Source organism: Drosophila kikkawai, chromosome 2R (genome assembly GCF_030179895.1).
Source record: "Drosophila kikkawai strain 14028-0561.14 chromosome 2R, DkikHiC1v2, whole genome shotgun sequence".
Lineage (NCBI taxonomy): Eukaryota > Metazoa > Arthropoda > Insecta > Diptera > Drosophilidae > Drosophila > Drosophila kikkawai.
The window spans coordinates 13847157-13862858 of record NC_091729.1 but is presented as its reverse complement, the minus strand read 5'-3'; the positions used below and the strand labels follow the sequence as shown (position 1 = coordinate 13862858).

The 15702-nt window shown below is 41.3% G+C and overlaps 2 protein-coding genes across 2 annotated transcripts; one reads left to right on the top strand and one right to left on the bottom strand.

Moving 5' to 3' along the window:
• The first annotated feature begins 1377 nt into the window (after positions 1–1377).
• Positions 1378–13965, top strand: 5-HT1B (5-hydroxytryptamine (serotonin) receptor 1B). Its single transcript, XM_017177693.3, has 9 exons — positions 1378–1874; positions 7093–7685; positions 9282–9415; positions 9839–9948; positions 10018–10207; positions 10285–10422; positions 11331–11672; positions 11908–12381; positions 12703–13965. Exons 2-9 carry the CDS (start codon positions 7367–7369, stop codon positions 12799–12801), a joined length of 1806 nt encoding a protein of 601 aa, XP_017033182.1. The 5' UTR covers positions 1378–1874; positions 7093–7366; the 3' UTR covers positions 12802–13965.
• LOC108082379 (uncharacterized) lies at positions 5722–5962 on the bottom strand. The gene has a single exon (XM_017177721.2). It carries the CDS (start codon positions 5939–5941, stop codon positions 5768–5770), a length of 174 nt encoding a protein of 57 aa, XP_017033210.1. The 5' UTR covers positions 5942–5962; the 3' UTR covers positions 5722–5767.
• Positions 13966–15702: the final 1737 nt, after the last annotated feature.

The following is a 15702-nucleotide window of genomic DNA, read 5'->3' as shown; positions in this document are numbered from 1 at the left end:
TCCATAAATACTTAAAATTTCCTAGTTTTACCTCCATTAACAATGCTACTTTACTCTCAGTGCTCCAGTTGCAGCTTCCTAGGGGCCGCATGTCACGCACTGGCAAATGCTTAACGCTCCCCGGCACACCATCCTGCACACACACACATACACACAATACACACCCCGACGGCACAATGGGTGTTCTACGTGCGACAAAGGATGCAGTGGGGGCGATGGCAGCGTCTCCAGTTAAAGTTTCTGGCTCATTAGGATGATGCTTAAAAATATTAAATGTGTGTGCGACTTGAGGGGGTCATAAGCGCACAGAGATAGTTAGTTAAGCGAACATTAAGATAGTTCCAGAATAGTTCCCGGAACATTTCCAACCACAATTCCAGGGTAATAAGCTGCACTCTTTTGCGGTTTTTAGTGCCCAGCAGAAGGACTTCAATCACGGCCCACGCGTCGTATGCGCAATGGCCAAGCAATTGCAACAATCAATGTTTTATTGTTTGCACGAAAACCTCAAGCCGCAAAGCCGCAGGGCTTGCGATGGATAGACAATCGACACAGGGGACTGGGAGAGAAAGGAAATCCTGAGGAAAAAAACCTGAGAAAAGCCGGGGAAAAACCCAAGAGCAGCAACAGCAGCAGGCAAATAAATGAAGGCCGTAATTATAGCCAAAGGAAAATACAGACTACAGACGCCGGAACGGGGCCAAAATGTCACGTACTGGCAATAAACCGCTGCTAATTTACGATGCCCCAAGTCCAAGCCGGAGACGGAGACGGAGTCCTGTAACAAAAGGCGGCGGAAGTCAAAAGGCAAACGCCTAAGCAGTTTGACCAACTCGAGAGAACTCCGGAATGTTTCGCATTACGGCCGCTGCATAGAAATGGCCATCAAATTGACGGCCATCACAGGATGGCCAGGACCCGTTGAATCTATCGAAGATGCCAATAGCCAGGACAAAGGCCTAATGCGCATTAGCTGCCCCTGGGAACGTGCATTAGATATATTAAATCGGGGTCTCCGTCTCCGGTTTTCTGCATTGTCCGCCGTTCGCGTTTTGTTTGCATTTTCCATTAGCTCGCTGAGGCGGAACAGCAGAAGCAGCAGCTGTAGCGGATTTTCCACAAAAATAATTGCGTTGAAAATTCAAAAATCGAAACTCAACAGGCAGCAAAGAGAGAGCATACATTTTCGAACTCGAATTTGCATTCTCTTAAATGGAGACTTTCCAAAAAATTGAATATTCGTATAAGAGAAAATTTGAAAAGGCGCCTGCGTGGGCTTTGAGGGAAAAGTCTCCGGAAAAATCAGCTGGTTTTCGCTGATTCCGTCTACTCGAAACGGCCACATTGAAGCAGTTTGTCAATAGTTACGCTCAAGACGCGACGCGTCCGCCCGTTTCACAAACAAATTCTGGAAATTCTTAATACAAATTATCAAAAAAAAAACCAAAGAAATATCTAAGAAAAAGCCCAACGCCTAAGACTGAAAGCATTAATCAAAACAAACACAACTCCAGAGTGCAAGTTCAAGTCCTTAAATTGATATAAAGCCGGTTTATCTTTTTGATTTTGTATGTGTTTCGTTTAATTAAATAACAAAAGCCAGTGAGAGAGAGCCCGCATAATTAGGATGCAAACATGAAAAAAGCCCCCAGACTGAGCACGAAATCAAAAAAGATAAATACAAATCGGGCATAGACGGAACCTCATCATCATCATCGTCATAAGGCAGCAGCCGCAGGACCCTACCCGTTCATATCCTTCGCGGTCGTCACAACTCGGCATAAATATTTATGTTGACGAATTTACCTGCGGCTGGGCGTCGTCGCTAATGAAGCGGCCAAAATGAAAATGAAAGGACATAATTATGCTTATGTGTGAGTATAATGAATACGTATTTTATTCCACAAGGTCAGCCTCAGAGTGGGGTTGCCTGGGCGGTTGCTGTTGGTCGTTCATTCGGAGGCTGCGGCAACTGCACTTTGTTCTTACAGCCGCTAGAGAAATATGTATTTGATGTTTATTTTTCGTTACGGGCAGGTAACTGGCTGAAAGTCTTGGTCCTGGACTTGTGACTGGGGGTTTATAGTTTGCACTTGAAGAAATTAAGAAAATGTAATAAAATAATAATACTTTAAGTATGGTTTAAGCCAAAAATATTACTTTGGAAGTTACAACTGTAGGGAAATTGTTGTATTAATTAATTTTAAAGCTTACTGAGTGAAAGGAACTTAAAATGAAGGAAGATTTAAGCACCTACGATAAAAAAGGGCTTAATTATATTATTATCAAGGTGATAAAAATGATTTATTGTAATTAAATGAAGGTTTTAACTTGGCATTGATGGGTTTAACTTAAGTTCTCAAGGACTAAAAATTCTATTTCCCTTTTCCTTTTAAAGAAACCCATTTCTAAAATACAAATTTATAAGAAAATAATGTTATATTAACACTAAAAAATGCTTTGACGTTAAATTAACACTTATACTTTAGCTTAAAACCGGTCTAAAATCACTCCAAAAATATTTTTTCACAACCTTTAGTATCTACTCCGGCAAACCTAAAAGAAAACCCATTAAACTGAATACTTTTCCCATCATTTAGTAAACCATTTTCCCAGTGTGATCATATTCTGACGCATTGTGACCACCCAGAAACTAATGGAAAATTGCATTGCGACTACCGAACCATCGGGAATTGTTCTTTGGGGGAAGTTTTATGGGTCCGCAAGTTGATTAGTTCAATGGCTGTGAGTGTCGCCGGGTGCAATTAGGCTGCTGCTGCTGCATTAGGGTTTAGGGAAAAGTTACCAGTTACCAGTTACCAATTTTCAGTTTCCGCTGGCAAGTTTCCCGACTTGAGTGCAAATTGCTGTCGTCCAATCATCTTCATAAAGTTTTCAAACAGACTAACACACACACACTCGGTGTCCGTTGGAGTGCATTGTTTCCAGAGACGCCAATCCATTGTTTCCCTTAGTGGGAATATAGCTAGCAAACTGAGTTATGAGCCCCGATTCATTTTATTTATATTCCCAACATTATTTGTCGTCCTTCTCTCGGCTAATTGGTATATTGTGCGAGTCACTCTCTGCAGCCAGGACCAGGACCTCGGGGTGATCAAAACCAAAAAGGCTGCTAAAAGATTACGCTGACACAACAAAGAAAGGGCTTTCTCTTGCTCCTCTGCCAGCAGCAGACATTCAACAGAATAAAACTTTTTGTATATTTATTAGAGTATGAATTAATTCAAGTATGAGGGAGCACAATGTGTGTGTGTGTGTGTGTGGGTGTGTGTGTTGGAGAAAGAGTTGAGCCTTCCAGGCAGATTCTGAATCAGATTCGTAGGGAAAAAGCAAAAGGGGGTTGGAGGAGCGAAACAACCGCAGCCCCAGCGCGATTTTCCTTTTTTCTACTCCTCCTGTTCATTTTTTTTTTTTTTCGACTATCCCCTAAGGCGAATTTTGTTGCAAACGTTAGCACATTTTTTTCTTTCGGCGTATATGGAATGTAATTCATGTACATGGCCTTGCTATATACAAAACGAAAAAAACGAGAGAAAACTGGGTGTTTGAAAGCAACAACTCGGTTTCATAATTAAACAAGAAAGGAAGCTAACTTCGGCACGCCGAAGTTTGTATACCCTTGCAGATTGGTTTTGATGTTTATATTATAGATTTAAATGCTGAAAACACACACAAAACAGAGTTTCATTACATTTTACTGTAACTGTCAAACTGTAAACATAATAAGTATAGATTATGTTTACAGTTTGACAGTTACAGTTTTACATTCCCAGCTTTACATTTTCTCTACATTTACCGATCGTTTATATGGCAGCTATATGATATAGTTGTCCGATTTTCATAAAATTTTTACCAAAATTCTTAAATAATAAAAAAAGCTTATATCTAAAAGTAGATAAGAATATGTTGAAAAACAACGAAGTTATAATTTTTTTCCTATTCATTTGCCAATCGTTCCTATGGCAGCTATAAGATATAGTCGTCCGATTTTCATAAAATTTTTACCAAAATTCTGAAATAATATAAAATGGCTATATCTCAAAAATGATGCAAAAATATTGAAAAACAGCAAAGTTATAATTTTTTTTCTAAAAATTTATCGAACATTTGTATGGGAGCTATATGATATAGTCGTCCGATCCGGCCCGTTCCGACATATATAGCAGTGAGAGTATATAGAAGACTATATGCAAAGTTTCATTCAGATAGCTTTAAAACTGAGGGACTAGTTTGCGTAGAAACGGACAGACGGACGGACGGACGGACAGACGGACGGACAGACGGACAGACGGACATGGCTAGATCGACTCGGCTGTTGATGCTGATCAAGAATATATATACTTTATAGGGTCGGAAACGTCTCCTTCACTGCGTTGCAAACTTCTGACTGAAATTATAATACCCTGCAAGGGTATAAAAACCAGAGGGTTATGACCCAGGGTAGCGACCTTAAGATACGCTGGAATGGTAGGTATATTTAAGAGAGTTATATATTTTATTTTAATTATAAAATGTAGATTATTTAAGCAGTTTAAATTCTACATAATTTCCACAAAACCTAGGGCATTTTCTCTTTAAGTTGAATAGCCTCAAAAACACAATATTTCCTTGAAAAATTCTACATATGTTTTCCCCAGAATTGATTGCTCTTTCATGAGCACAATCAGACACACATTTGATTTGTAAGTTCAATGATCCATCATATAGACATTGTTGGGTATTTATATATTTAGCAAATTGTACTTGACATTTCGAGCATACTTTTGGGCAGCAGAAAATGCAACAAAGCCAAGGGAAAATATTCTGGAAAAAATATATATCTACATACTGGTTATGAAAGCACCCTTGAACTCCAAACCACAGAGAGAGCCACAGCACAGAAACATTTTTTAGTGCATTTATTAATAGCGGCAGAGAACGTCTGAAAAGGCGAATGACGACGATTACCTTGACTATGAAAATATTCCTTACACATGAGCTGCTCTTGGACTGTCCTCCCTGGCACCCACCATCCGTTTCCGGTGCCTTCCATTAACATTTCAGCTCACAAAACCGAAAAAAAAACATACTTATAGTATAGTTTTTTCAGCGAGGGTTGCGCGATGCCTTTTCCTGCCACAGCGGAGATGGAGATTTCCGGCAACTGCAATCCATCAAGCCGCCTTCGCAGGTGTTTACCTCAGACTGGTTAACTGCCTGTCTCACCTGGGGACACCTTGACACAGACAAAGGTCAGCCAGCCAGCCAGCCAGCCAGTCAGCCAGTGTGTTGGGCTTACAAAAGGCCAAGTGGCAAGCCAGGTTACTATCCCCTCTTCCCCGTTCCCTTGAGTGAATTAAGCCAGAATGCAGATGCTATTCGCTACTTTATTGTTTCTTCTCTAGAACAACTTTCAGTGGCGATTCCGGATCCTTGGTATGTCACCGAAATAGTAGTGGTCATTCCTGGCCAAATCCTCGGTTCGTAGTCTAGGAAGAGGCCGTTGCAACAGCATCAGCAGCAGCGAAAGTAGCAGCAGCAGCAGCATTTGCTGCGATTTGAAGCCAAGTGTTAGCAGCGACATTTTGATTGAGACTGAGTCAGACAATCTGATCAGAGGGCAAATTGCAAGCCAATGGGAAAAATACAAAGGGAAGTGATAAGAAACAAGCCAGGTTACCAGCCCCGCTTTCCTTCTCCCTTGAGTGAATTAAGCCAGAATGCAGATGCTATTCGTTGCTTTATTGTTTCTTTTATAGAACAACTTTCAGTGGCGTTTCAGGAACCTTGGTCTTTCGCCGGGAAAGCCCTCGTAGCGGTCATTCCTAACCAAATCCAAGGCTTGTCCAGGAAGAGGCAGTTGCAGCAGCATTAGCAGCAGCGAAAGTAGCAGCAGCAGCAGCAATTGCTGCGATTTGAAGCCAAGTGTTAGCAGCGACATTTCGATAGAGACTGAGCCAGACAAACTGATCAGAGGGCAAATTGCAAGCCAATGGGAAAAATACAGAGGGAATTGATAAGGAGCACTGACAGAAATGGGGGAGACTATAGAATATTTATAGATTTATAGATAGACTAGTTTATGTAAGAGATTAAAAAGGTACTAACAAATTAATAATTAAACGTTTATGATGTTTACAATATTTTTAAGCACTAATTCATTTGTAAAGCTTAAAATATGGAAGCAGAAAATTTATTGCCATGCAAATTAATCCTGCAATATATTTTACAATAAATATTCAATTAACTTGCACAATATATTTATAAATTTAAATATTAAAAGTGCATTTTAATAGCCCAAGATAATATCTATTCCATTACACATTAATGCTTGCAATTGATATGATTTAGTTATCACAAATACGATTATTTGCTGGAAAATTGCTATAAAAAAGACTCCCCACACACACAGAGAGAGATACTACCAGCAGTGGCTACAAATTAAGTTATGATTTTCTCTCTGTGGGGGATTTTCCACATCGCAAATCGAGATAAGCTTGGCAGCTAAGGGGTCAGTGGAGCCAGTGAGGAGGTTGGGCAGTGGGCTGGAAGCTGGTAAAAAACTTGTGAAAGAGTTCGCTCGATTGAAATGATTAATTAATTGCCGAGAATCGAGGTAAACTGAGCGAGACGAGACGCGAGCATCATTTATCACGATGTGAACTTAATTTCAAGCACTTCGGCTCCATCGGGGAAATACGTTCACAAAAAAAAAAGAAATACATAAAAAGGGAAACTGTGTTATTTTAGGGGCGCAACATTATGATTTCCTCTCTATACACTTGCTGGTCGCCAGGCTTTTATTTCTTGTTTTCCGTAGACTTATTGTTGTACCCTGTAATTGGTGGGTGAAAGGGTATATTGAGTGTAGAAAATAATAACAAAATAAATAGTAAAAGACTAAACAGCAATTTTTGGAACTTAAATAATAATTTTAAATTATTTTGAATATATTCTACATATTCGTTCGACTTTAGCTCAATCCCAGGACATTCTCCTAGTCGCTACACACTCGCCTCTATATATCTCACTTGCTCTCTGTTTGCCATTCATCTCTGACTCCCCATTGACTCTCGTACCTGTATTTTGCAGTTTACGTGTTAAGTGCTTGGCAAGCACGATTAAGGCGCTTTATCACCCGCAACAACGGCAGCAACACGAACGACAGGCGCGGCGCCAGCATCAGCATCACCAGCAGCAGAAGCAGCAGCAGGAGCGGCAACACCACCAAAAGAATCAACAACAGCAACAGCTGCGACAGGAGCAACATCAACATCAGGAGCAGGAACATCAGCATCAGCAGGAACAACAGCAATCGCTTTAGACACACCCCAAACCATAATATATTTAGAGACAAAAACAGGACATGCTGAAAGCGGTGACAACAGCCATGGCTGAGCCCATGCCGGGTAGCATTTTGGAAATAGAACTGCCGGAACTGCCAGCCATTCTGCTCAACGAGAGCCTCTTCATCGAGCTGAATGGCAATCTCAGTCAGCTGGAGGAGGAGGACACGACCATCGGCAATCTCAGCATTTGGAATCGCACCGAAATCGGCAATGGCAGCACTAGATTATCCCTGGACCTGGACGAGGAGCAGCGAGCCGAAATGGAGTTCTGGCTGCTGGTCAAAATGATCGCCATGGCCGTTGTCCTGGGCCTTATGATACTCGTAACCATCATAGGCAAGTACTTAATCAAAATCCAAATTCAAATTTAAATTACCACAAAGATTAGGTGGGGGGGGGATAGGCATTAAATTATTCTCAAATTTATGCCTCAGGGATAAGGCAACGAAAAGTTTCCATACTCAACTGTAAATGAAGTGAAATTTATGATGCAGAAGATTTTTATTGCGCCCTCTTGGTAGGTTTTTTATTGATTTTTGGGCTTACAAAGATGATTTGCTGGCGGTGCTTAGGGGTGGCTGATTGTTTTGCTTGGCTGGATGATGTACGAGGAGGAGTCCTTTGTGTTAAACGCCGCCAAAAGCAGCAAGGAGACGAGAAAAGCGAGCAAAAGTTTCCAAAAAATGTTTGCCGCGGCGCGTGAAAAGCTATTAAAACCGCGCCAAAGCGTCAAATGTAAATTACGAAAAAAAACACACTAAGAAGGAGGTGTGAGAATGCACAGGAAGAAAATGTTGGAAGTTTAATTAAGCAGGCTTTACTAATAAAAATAAATAAATAAATAAAACATGCAATCTTTAAGAGATATCCATACATTTTACCCTCATTCCAAGACCCCTTTAAAAGCTAGTTAACATCACATTTTGCAATGGTTTTTCTTTAAGAAATTAAATCAATTTATGGATTCTAAATTTATAAAATATATTTTTATATAAAATACCTCAAAAAAATATAATTTTAAAGCATTTAAATACATGAAAATGCTTTTATAAACCACACACTCTCCTACATTTTATCATCATTCTAAGACCCCTTTGAAAGCTATTAAATATCACAAGAATACTCTCTATAATCACACCTTATTTGGTATTATTTTCCCCCGTGCTAACACACCCATACACACCCATAGAAGAGCACAGGAAAACAGTTTCGCGAACACACGTCGTATGCGCAACATTTCCCAGGCGAAAGACATATGCAAATGCATTTTCTGGCACGGGCCAAGCGACGACAAAACGTTTTGACAACCTGCAGACAAGCTCGACTGTCTCAGCCACATACTACCTGGGCGTCGTCCTGGCTGCCAGAGAAAATGATGCCTGCATTTGGGGTGGGGTGCAGGGGAAATGGTCGGGGAAATGAGTGAGATGGGGCCGATGCAGGTGAGGAGATGAGGTGGCACTGCGGCAATTACAATTTGCCAAGTTGCATGCGCTTAATCAAAGCAAGCGACGACAATGATGATGGCGATGATGATGGAGCTAGCAGCCAGTTCTCATTTGCATCCCACAGGGAAAGAGAGTAGAGCCAAAGAGATCGGAAAAAGAAGAAGTTGAGGGGGGGAAAATGGAAAAGAGATTGAAGCACGTTGCATGCTGCCGCTGCTGCTGCACGATTGCCTGCAATTAGGCAGGAAAATGGAAACTCCTTTGACACGAAGCCTTTGCCACTGATTGATTTTGCACAACTCCATCGAGTTGAAGTCAAGTCTTTGCCCCCAATACCCATGGTTAATGACTTTGGGCCACTCAAAGTCAACCCAAAGTTGCCCCTCTCTTTACTTATTCAACGGAAGACTTAGCCGCCTCACTTAATACACCAATTTATCAATTTAACTGAATGCAATTTCTGAATGCTTCGTTTTGTCCTCAGGCAATGTCTTTGTAATTGCCGCCATTATACTGGAAAGGAACTTGCAGAATGTGGCCAATTATTTGGTGGCATCTCTGGCAGTGGCTGATTTATTTGTAGCCTGTCTGGTGATGCCGCTGGGAGCGGTCTATGAGGTGAGTTTACTAGAATAAGTACTAGAAATATTTTTAAAATATTATAAAAACTAAAATGGAAATAAGTTCCCTAAGTTATTCTTAGTTTTATTTGTATTTATATCTAATTTTAACTTGATTTTTTGTTAGAGTATCCAACTTTTGCCATTGCCTTTAGCTAACTAACTCGATTACCCTAATGGAAACTTGAGCAGGAATGCCTGGAAATGAAATTAGGCGCCAAAGAGTTGACACTGCGCCAGAGCCTAGAGCCAGAGCCCAGAGCCCAAGCCCCAGACAGCCTCGTTTGCTGTCCTGACTAATTGTTTCAATTGCATCATCGCTGGCAAACAATGTGTTGCTAAATGTCACTCCTTTCTCCGCCGCTTTCTCCTCTGACTGTACTCTCTCTACTACCGCCTTCTCTTCTCTCTTCACCCTCAGATAAGTAATGGATGGATATTGGGACCGGAACTGTGCGACATCTGGACATCTTGCGATGTCCTTTGCTGCACAGCATCCATACTGCATTTGGTGGCCATTGCATCGGACAGGTGAGTGAGCAGGTCTTGTGATACCACCGGACAGTTGACAGATGAAATGGGGTTGTCCTTCCGTTGCAGATATTGGACGGTGACCAACATTGACTATAACAATCTGAGGACACCGCGTCGCGTTTTTCTCATGATATTCTGCGTTTGGTTTGCCGCTTTGATTGTCTCCCTGGCACCGCAATTTGGCTGGAAGGATCCGGATTACATGAAGCGCATCGAGGAGCAGCATTGCATGGTGTCACAGGATGTGGCCTATCAGGTAGGGGAAGGCATTACTGAAGCTACTTTCTTTACTTTACTTACTTTGTTTTTCTTTTTGACTTTTCTCTTTTTTAGATTTTTGCCACCTGTTGCACTTTTTATGTGCCCCTTCTGGTGATTTTGTTTTTGTATTGGAAAATCTACATAATTGCCAGGAAGCGCATCCAACGACGCGCCCAAAAGTCCTTCAATGTGACACTTACCGAGACGGACGTAAGTCTAATCAATAAGGCAACCCCTAATAAAAACCAAGTGTCCTCTTAGCCAGACCCTCCTCTCCCGAAAAGATATAATACAGAAGAGTCACAAAAATTACTCATACGCCCCATCGTACAAATAATGAAATTCCACAAGTATGCTGGCCATTTCTATTCGGGGGGCCGGCCAAGTGGATGTTGAGGCTGCTGGAGAGTAGTGTATTTGCCTGCCTGCCATAATGAGTATGTCATTAACAGAAACAATAATGCCAAGTGGGTCTAGGGGGGGGTGTTGGGGTTGGGCGGGGACTGTGTGGGAACATAGGGGTATGTGCTACTCGGGAACGTCCTCAGCTGCTCATTAGCATGCCCAAGTGAGCACTCGAAGCGAGCCGCTGCGGCGAAAGCCAAACAAATGCCAACCGAGATTTATGATCACCCCCAATGTGTGGCCACAGTGTCAGGGGCAGAATGCTCTATACATGTTACACTTGAAGCATTTTAATATCAAAGGAAATTAGAGTTGAAATTTGATTTTAGAGAAGTTGAAGGTTAAAGGTCTTATGAGTATTTTTAATTATATATTAAGAGGGTTTTTATTATTTTATTTATCTGTTAAAGACTCTGTATCTTTCTTGTATCCAAGTCTCAGTAAGAAATTTCATCTTCAAAAACTCCAAATTTTCCCCCTGTGCACCCAATACAAATAAAAGCCATAACGAATATTTAGAAAAAAGACCGCTTTCCCATTTGATTTGTTTTCTTTGCGTTGACAAGACGCAAGCCAAATGTGGTGGTGGTGCTTCCCCCTGAAACAGATTTTCATCGAGTGCATAAACAAGCCTTTGCGCCATAAACAAGTCAAGTACAGCTTTTCACACATACTACATTTTTCTCTCTTCCTTTTCCCCTCCCTTATCAAAGTGCGATTCCACGGTGCGGGAGATGAAGAAGGAGCGTGGCAAACGGCGGGCGGAGAGAAAGCGTTTGGAGGCCGGCGATCGTACTCCAAATGAGGGTGAAACCGAATCTCAGCTGCAGCGGAGACCCCGGAAAAGAATGAGGATCTGCTTTGGTCGCAACACCAATACGGCGGCAATCTGTGCGGGATCTGAGGGTGCGGTGGCCAGATCAGTGGCCGCCATAGCCGTGGACTTTGCCAGCTTGGCCATAACCCGCGAGGAGACAGAGTTTAGTACCAGTAACTACGACAACAAAAGCCATGCGGGCACTGAGCTAACCACGGTTTCTAGTGATGCCGAAGATGTAAGTTTGAAGAAAAGTCATTATTGAACCATTATCTCTCTGGGAAATATAATTACAAGGTAGCTTTTAAAGGGAAATATAAATTTAAACTCCCCAAACTTCTTTTAAGCAAAATTCCCTTTAAAACTTCCACTGACCAACACCTCATAGACAATGTCTTCGCACTTTCTCCCCGCTTTGTTTGCCTTGAGATTAACCCCATTGACCCTATGCTCCACTCCCTTTAACCCTTTAGTACCGGACCAGCAACGCAAATGAAATCATCACGCTGTCACAGCAGGTGGCCCATGCCACCCAGCACCATCTGATAGCCTCACATCTGAATGCCATAACGCCACTGGCCCAGTCCATCGCCATGGGCGGTGCCGGCTGCCTGACAACGACTGCGACGGAAGGTGGAGGCTCCGAGGGTGGCGGAATGGAGGGCAGCAGTCCCTCCAGCAAGAATCCAGGAGTGGGCATTGGCGGTGTACTGGCCAGCATTGCCAATCCGCACCAGAAGCTGGCCAAGCGGCGACAACTGCTGGAGGCGAAGCGGGAGAGGAAGGCGGCCCAGACACTGGCCATCATCACCGGCGCCTTCGTCATCTGCTGGCTGCCCTTCTTCGTGATGGCGCTGACAATGAGCCTGTGCAAGGAGTGCGAGATCCACACGGCGGTGGCCTCGCTATTTCTCTGGCTGGGCTACTTCAACTCCACCCTCAATCCGGTATGTAGACCAGACGAGACTTTTGATTATTTCTTTTTCTTTGTCAGTGGTCGCTATTAAAGGTGGATTTTTTGTGAGCACTTGAAATCCATTGAAAGTTAAAATATATTTAATGAGATTTTAAAGGGACTTTAAAATGGGTCTGAAAGTATGCAAGGAAAATAGTAAAAGCTAGAGGAGCTTTGGTGCATTTATTGTAGTCTACTTTTGGGCTCTGTAAAGGATTACGATCTTCTAAATGTTTATTCTTGTAAATATTGTAATTCCCTTAAATATTCCCGTCTCCTTACGCTTTTTCTCTTAATTAATTATCTCCACCAGGTCATCTACACCATCTTCAATCCCGAGTTCCGGCGGGCCTTCAAGAGGATTCTCTTCGGCCGAAAGCATGCGGCTAGAGCCCGCAGTGCAAAAATTTGATTTCAACTAAAGGATAACGAGGACCAGTATCTGTAACCAAGGTCGGCAATATGCTATGGAATTGGCATTGTATTATGTGTAACTAGCAAGTAGAGGCGATGTTTTTAGCAGTGACAATCCTAACTAGCCTGTAACTAACTAACTTGAAGAAAATCCTCAACCACACACACGTGCCCCCCCAAAAACAAAAAACAAAAAAAGACAACAAGTTCGGTTAGCCGAAGATAAAATCAAATATTGTAACCGGAAACCGAAATCGAAACCGAAACCAATCGAGCAAAGTTTTTTAAACGCTTCGTAGCCGATACTCATTAGCCTAAGTTATGTGTACGTGTAGTTTATATAACATAAATATTTCTAAAGTCTTCCCTGTGTCTTAAAGAAATCCAAGAGAAAGAGTAGAAGAACCCTAGAGTCCTAAGTAGGTTGGTGATGGCAGATCGAACAGATATATATATAGATATAGGCTGGGTCCAAAGAACTTCTTACGCTTTCATGCATTCTGTGTTAGTTGAACTTGTGTATGTGTTTTTTTAGTTGTAGTCTTAAGCCAGGCAGTTATGCTCAATTATTTCAATTGAATGTTTAAGTCAATATCAAATTGTAACGAATTTACACCCATAAAAAAAATATGTACAGAGCCCCCATAAAAATTAAGTAGAACTCGAAATTCGCCAGGATGGTAGTAGGCTAAGCTACCCAAATGTCACGGCTAATTAGGCACAACTCTTTTTGGCATTAAAATTCGGAAAACTAAAAGTTCAACTTTTGTTGCCAACACACAAAAAGTTTAAGCCATGATATATGATATATGTTATATGTATATATGCAGCTATATGCCACAGATATGCATTCGTACCTAGCGATATATAGTATACATATAGTACTTATATTTATGGTTCAATTTTTGGAAAAGTTTTCTTGTAAATAAATGGACTTGCTGTTGAAACCGAAACCAGAAACCGACAAAACTACAACAAGAACAAGAGCAACTACTATCTGGGCGATATGGCAATTAAGTCCATGCTGCAGTTGAAACCCAATACGCTTCATACACACATATATATATATATATTTATAAACACAACACATGCACAGATATGTGTGCGTGTCTACGACTATTTTGTGTGTGTTTTGCGTGTGTGTTTATGCAACAACTTCTTGATGTGTACTTGATGTCAAAGTTATTAAAATTGTGTTTTATCAAAAGCGTATGCACTCGATATTTTATTCATGGATCAGAGGGAGTTGCATTTACCGGTTGGTGGTTTTCAGTGGGTGGTGGGTTGGTCTGGTGGTTTTCTGTCTGCTTGAAATTGACAAACTTTTCAGGCCAATGACGACCGCACGCACGTTTGTATGGTATGTATGTAAGCTGCTAAGCCAAATGTCAGCGCATTGAAATGTCAAAGTTCAAGTGCACTCGCACACACCCTCCCTCCCCCCTCACACCCAAGGTAAAGTGGGCGGGGGGGGGGGGGGGCTCGGTGAGATGGATTACGCATTGGCATTATCAACGCCGGAACAGGCAGAAAGCACCGACAAATGGCCCAGAATGAACTGCCTGAACAACACAACACAGGCACAGCACAGAAAAATCGATACATCATGCAGGAGGAGGACGACGACGTCAACGAGGTGGAGAGTCCTGGAGTATTCGTGTAATACATTTTGGTACTTCACATCCCTTTTCCTCGTTTCCCAGCCGAATTTTCCCATTTCCCCCTCCCCCACACTTTTCCCTTGGTGTCTCTTCCTGCAAGTGTAAAGCTTATTAAAAGTAGCTCCTTGCACATGGAAAGTGATAAGTGCCTGCCGATGTCCTGAAGTGTCATCAGTGGCTGAAATAATTTAAATAAAATTAAGGAACAGTGTTTTAATTGCTAAAAAAATTTTATTGATTTTTTAAGCGAGCTTTAAAATAGTTAAGGTTTTTTTAGAAACCTTTAGGGCATGATTTATGAGGTAAGCAAAATTTAAAATATTTCCTTAATAAAAAATATACTAAACATATTTATTTTAGAGGCTACATTGCTCTATTTACTGTACAAAAATAATTTTAAAAATTAAAAACTGTATAATTATATTAACAAATATATAAAAACTATATAAAACCCATAAAAAAAAAAGTACAAGTAGACATCACAGTTTTAAATATTCCACTTAAAATACCAGCAAAAACTTTACATTTTTAATTTAAATTTATAAAAAATAACCAAAAATTATAGAAAATTATATAATTACCTCACCAAATTCCCCTACCAACTAGTAACACAATTATGCGAGGCACTGTAGTATCGCTGCTGAAACTGGCCCACGCCAAAAATAATATTTACCAACACTTTTAATTTCCTGTTGGCCCCAAAGGAAATGCCCCTGCGGGTGGCTGTTCCAGTGTCATAATGAAAATGAAAAAAAAAAAAGAATTGCAAAATCTGTCTCGAAAATGTGAGAGGAGAAATTTCTGGTTGGCAGCAAAGTTTTTGGGATAATGACAAATTAAATAGCTCAAGACTTGAGCAGTCAGGGCCATGCAAATAATAATAATAAAGCCACTCGACAAAGAACTTTTCAATATTCCTCGTCGTCATCGTGTGGCCCAAATGTGACACATCATCGATATATATCTCCGATATGCCATATATATATACACACACGCACACGTGTGGAGGTGGGTGCCTGCCTGCCTGCCTGACTGCCTTTTGCCTTTATTAGCCTAGTAGCATTATTAATTTCCTCTCTCGCAGCACACAGCAATGGCAATAGCTGCAGGATAATGCCAATAAAATTCGTTTTATTAAAAAATTCTTTTGCCGACAAAAATTCCATAAATCGAATAAATATCGAGTGGCACTCCGGCGCAATCGTTTTGGGGGGGATGGTTTGGTTTTTACGGGGTCC

Excerpts from the sequence above, each read along its gene's own strand:
- LOC108082379 (XM_017177721.2), bottom strand. The coding sequence starts at position 5,941 with ATGTCGCTGCTAACACTTGGCTTCAAATCGCAGCAATTGCTGCTGCTG.
- 5-HT1B (XM_017177693.3), top strand. The coding sequence starts at position 7,367 with ATGCTGAAAGCGGTGACAACAGCCATGGCTGAGCCCATGCCGGGTAGC. Across the intron at positions 7,686-9,281 it reads GATACTCGTAACCATCATAG|GCAATGTCTTTGTAATTGCC; the intron begins GCAAGTACTTAA and ends TTTTGTCCTCAG. Across the intron at positions 11,673-11,907 it reads TTTCTAGTGATGCCGAAGAT|TACCGGACCAGCAACGCAAA; the intron begins GTAAGTTTGAAG and ends TTAACCCTTTAG.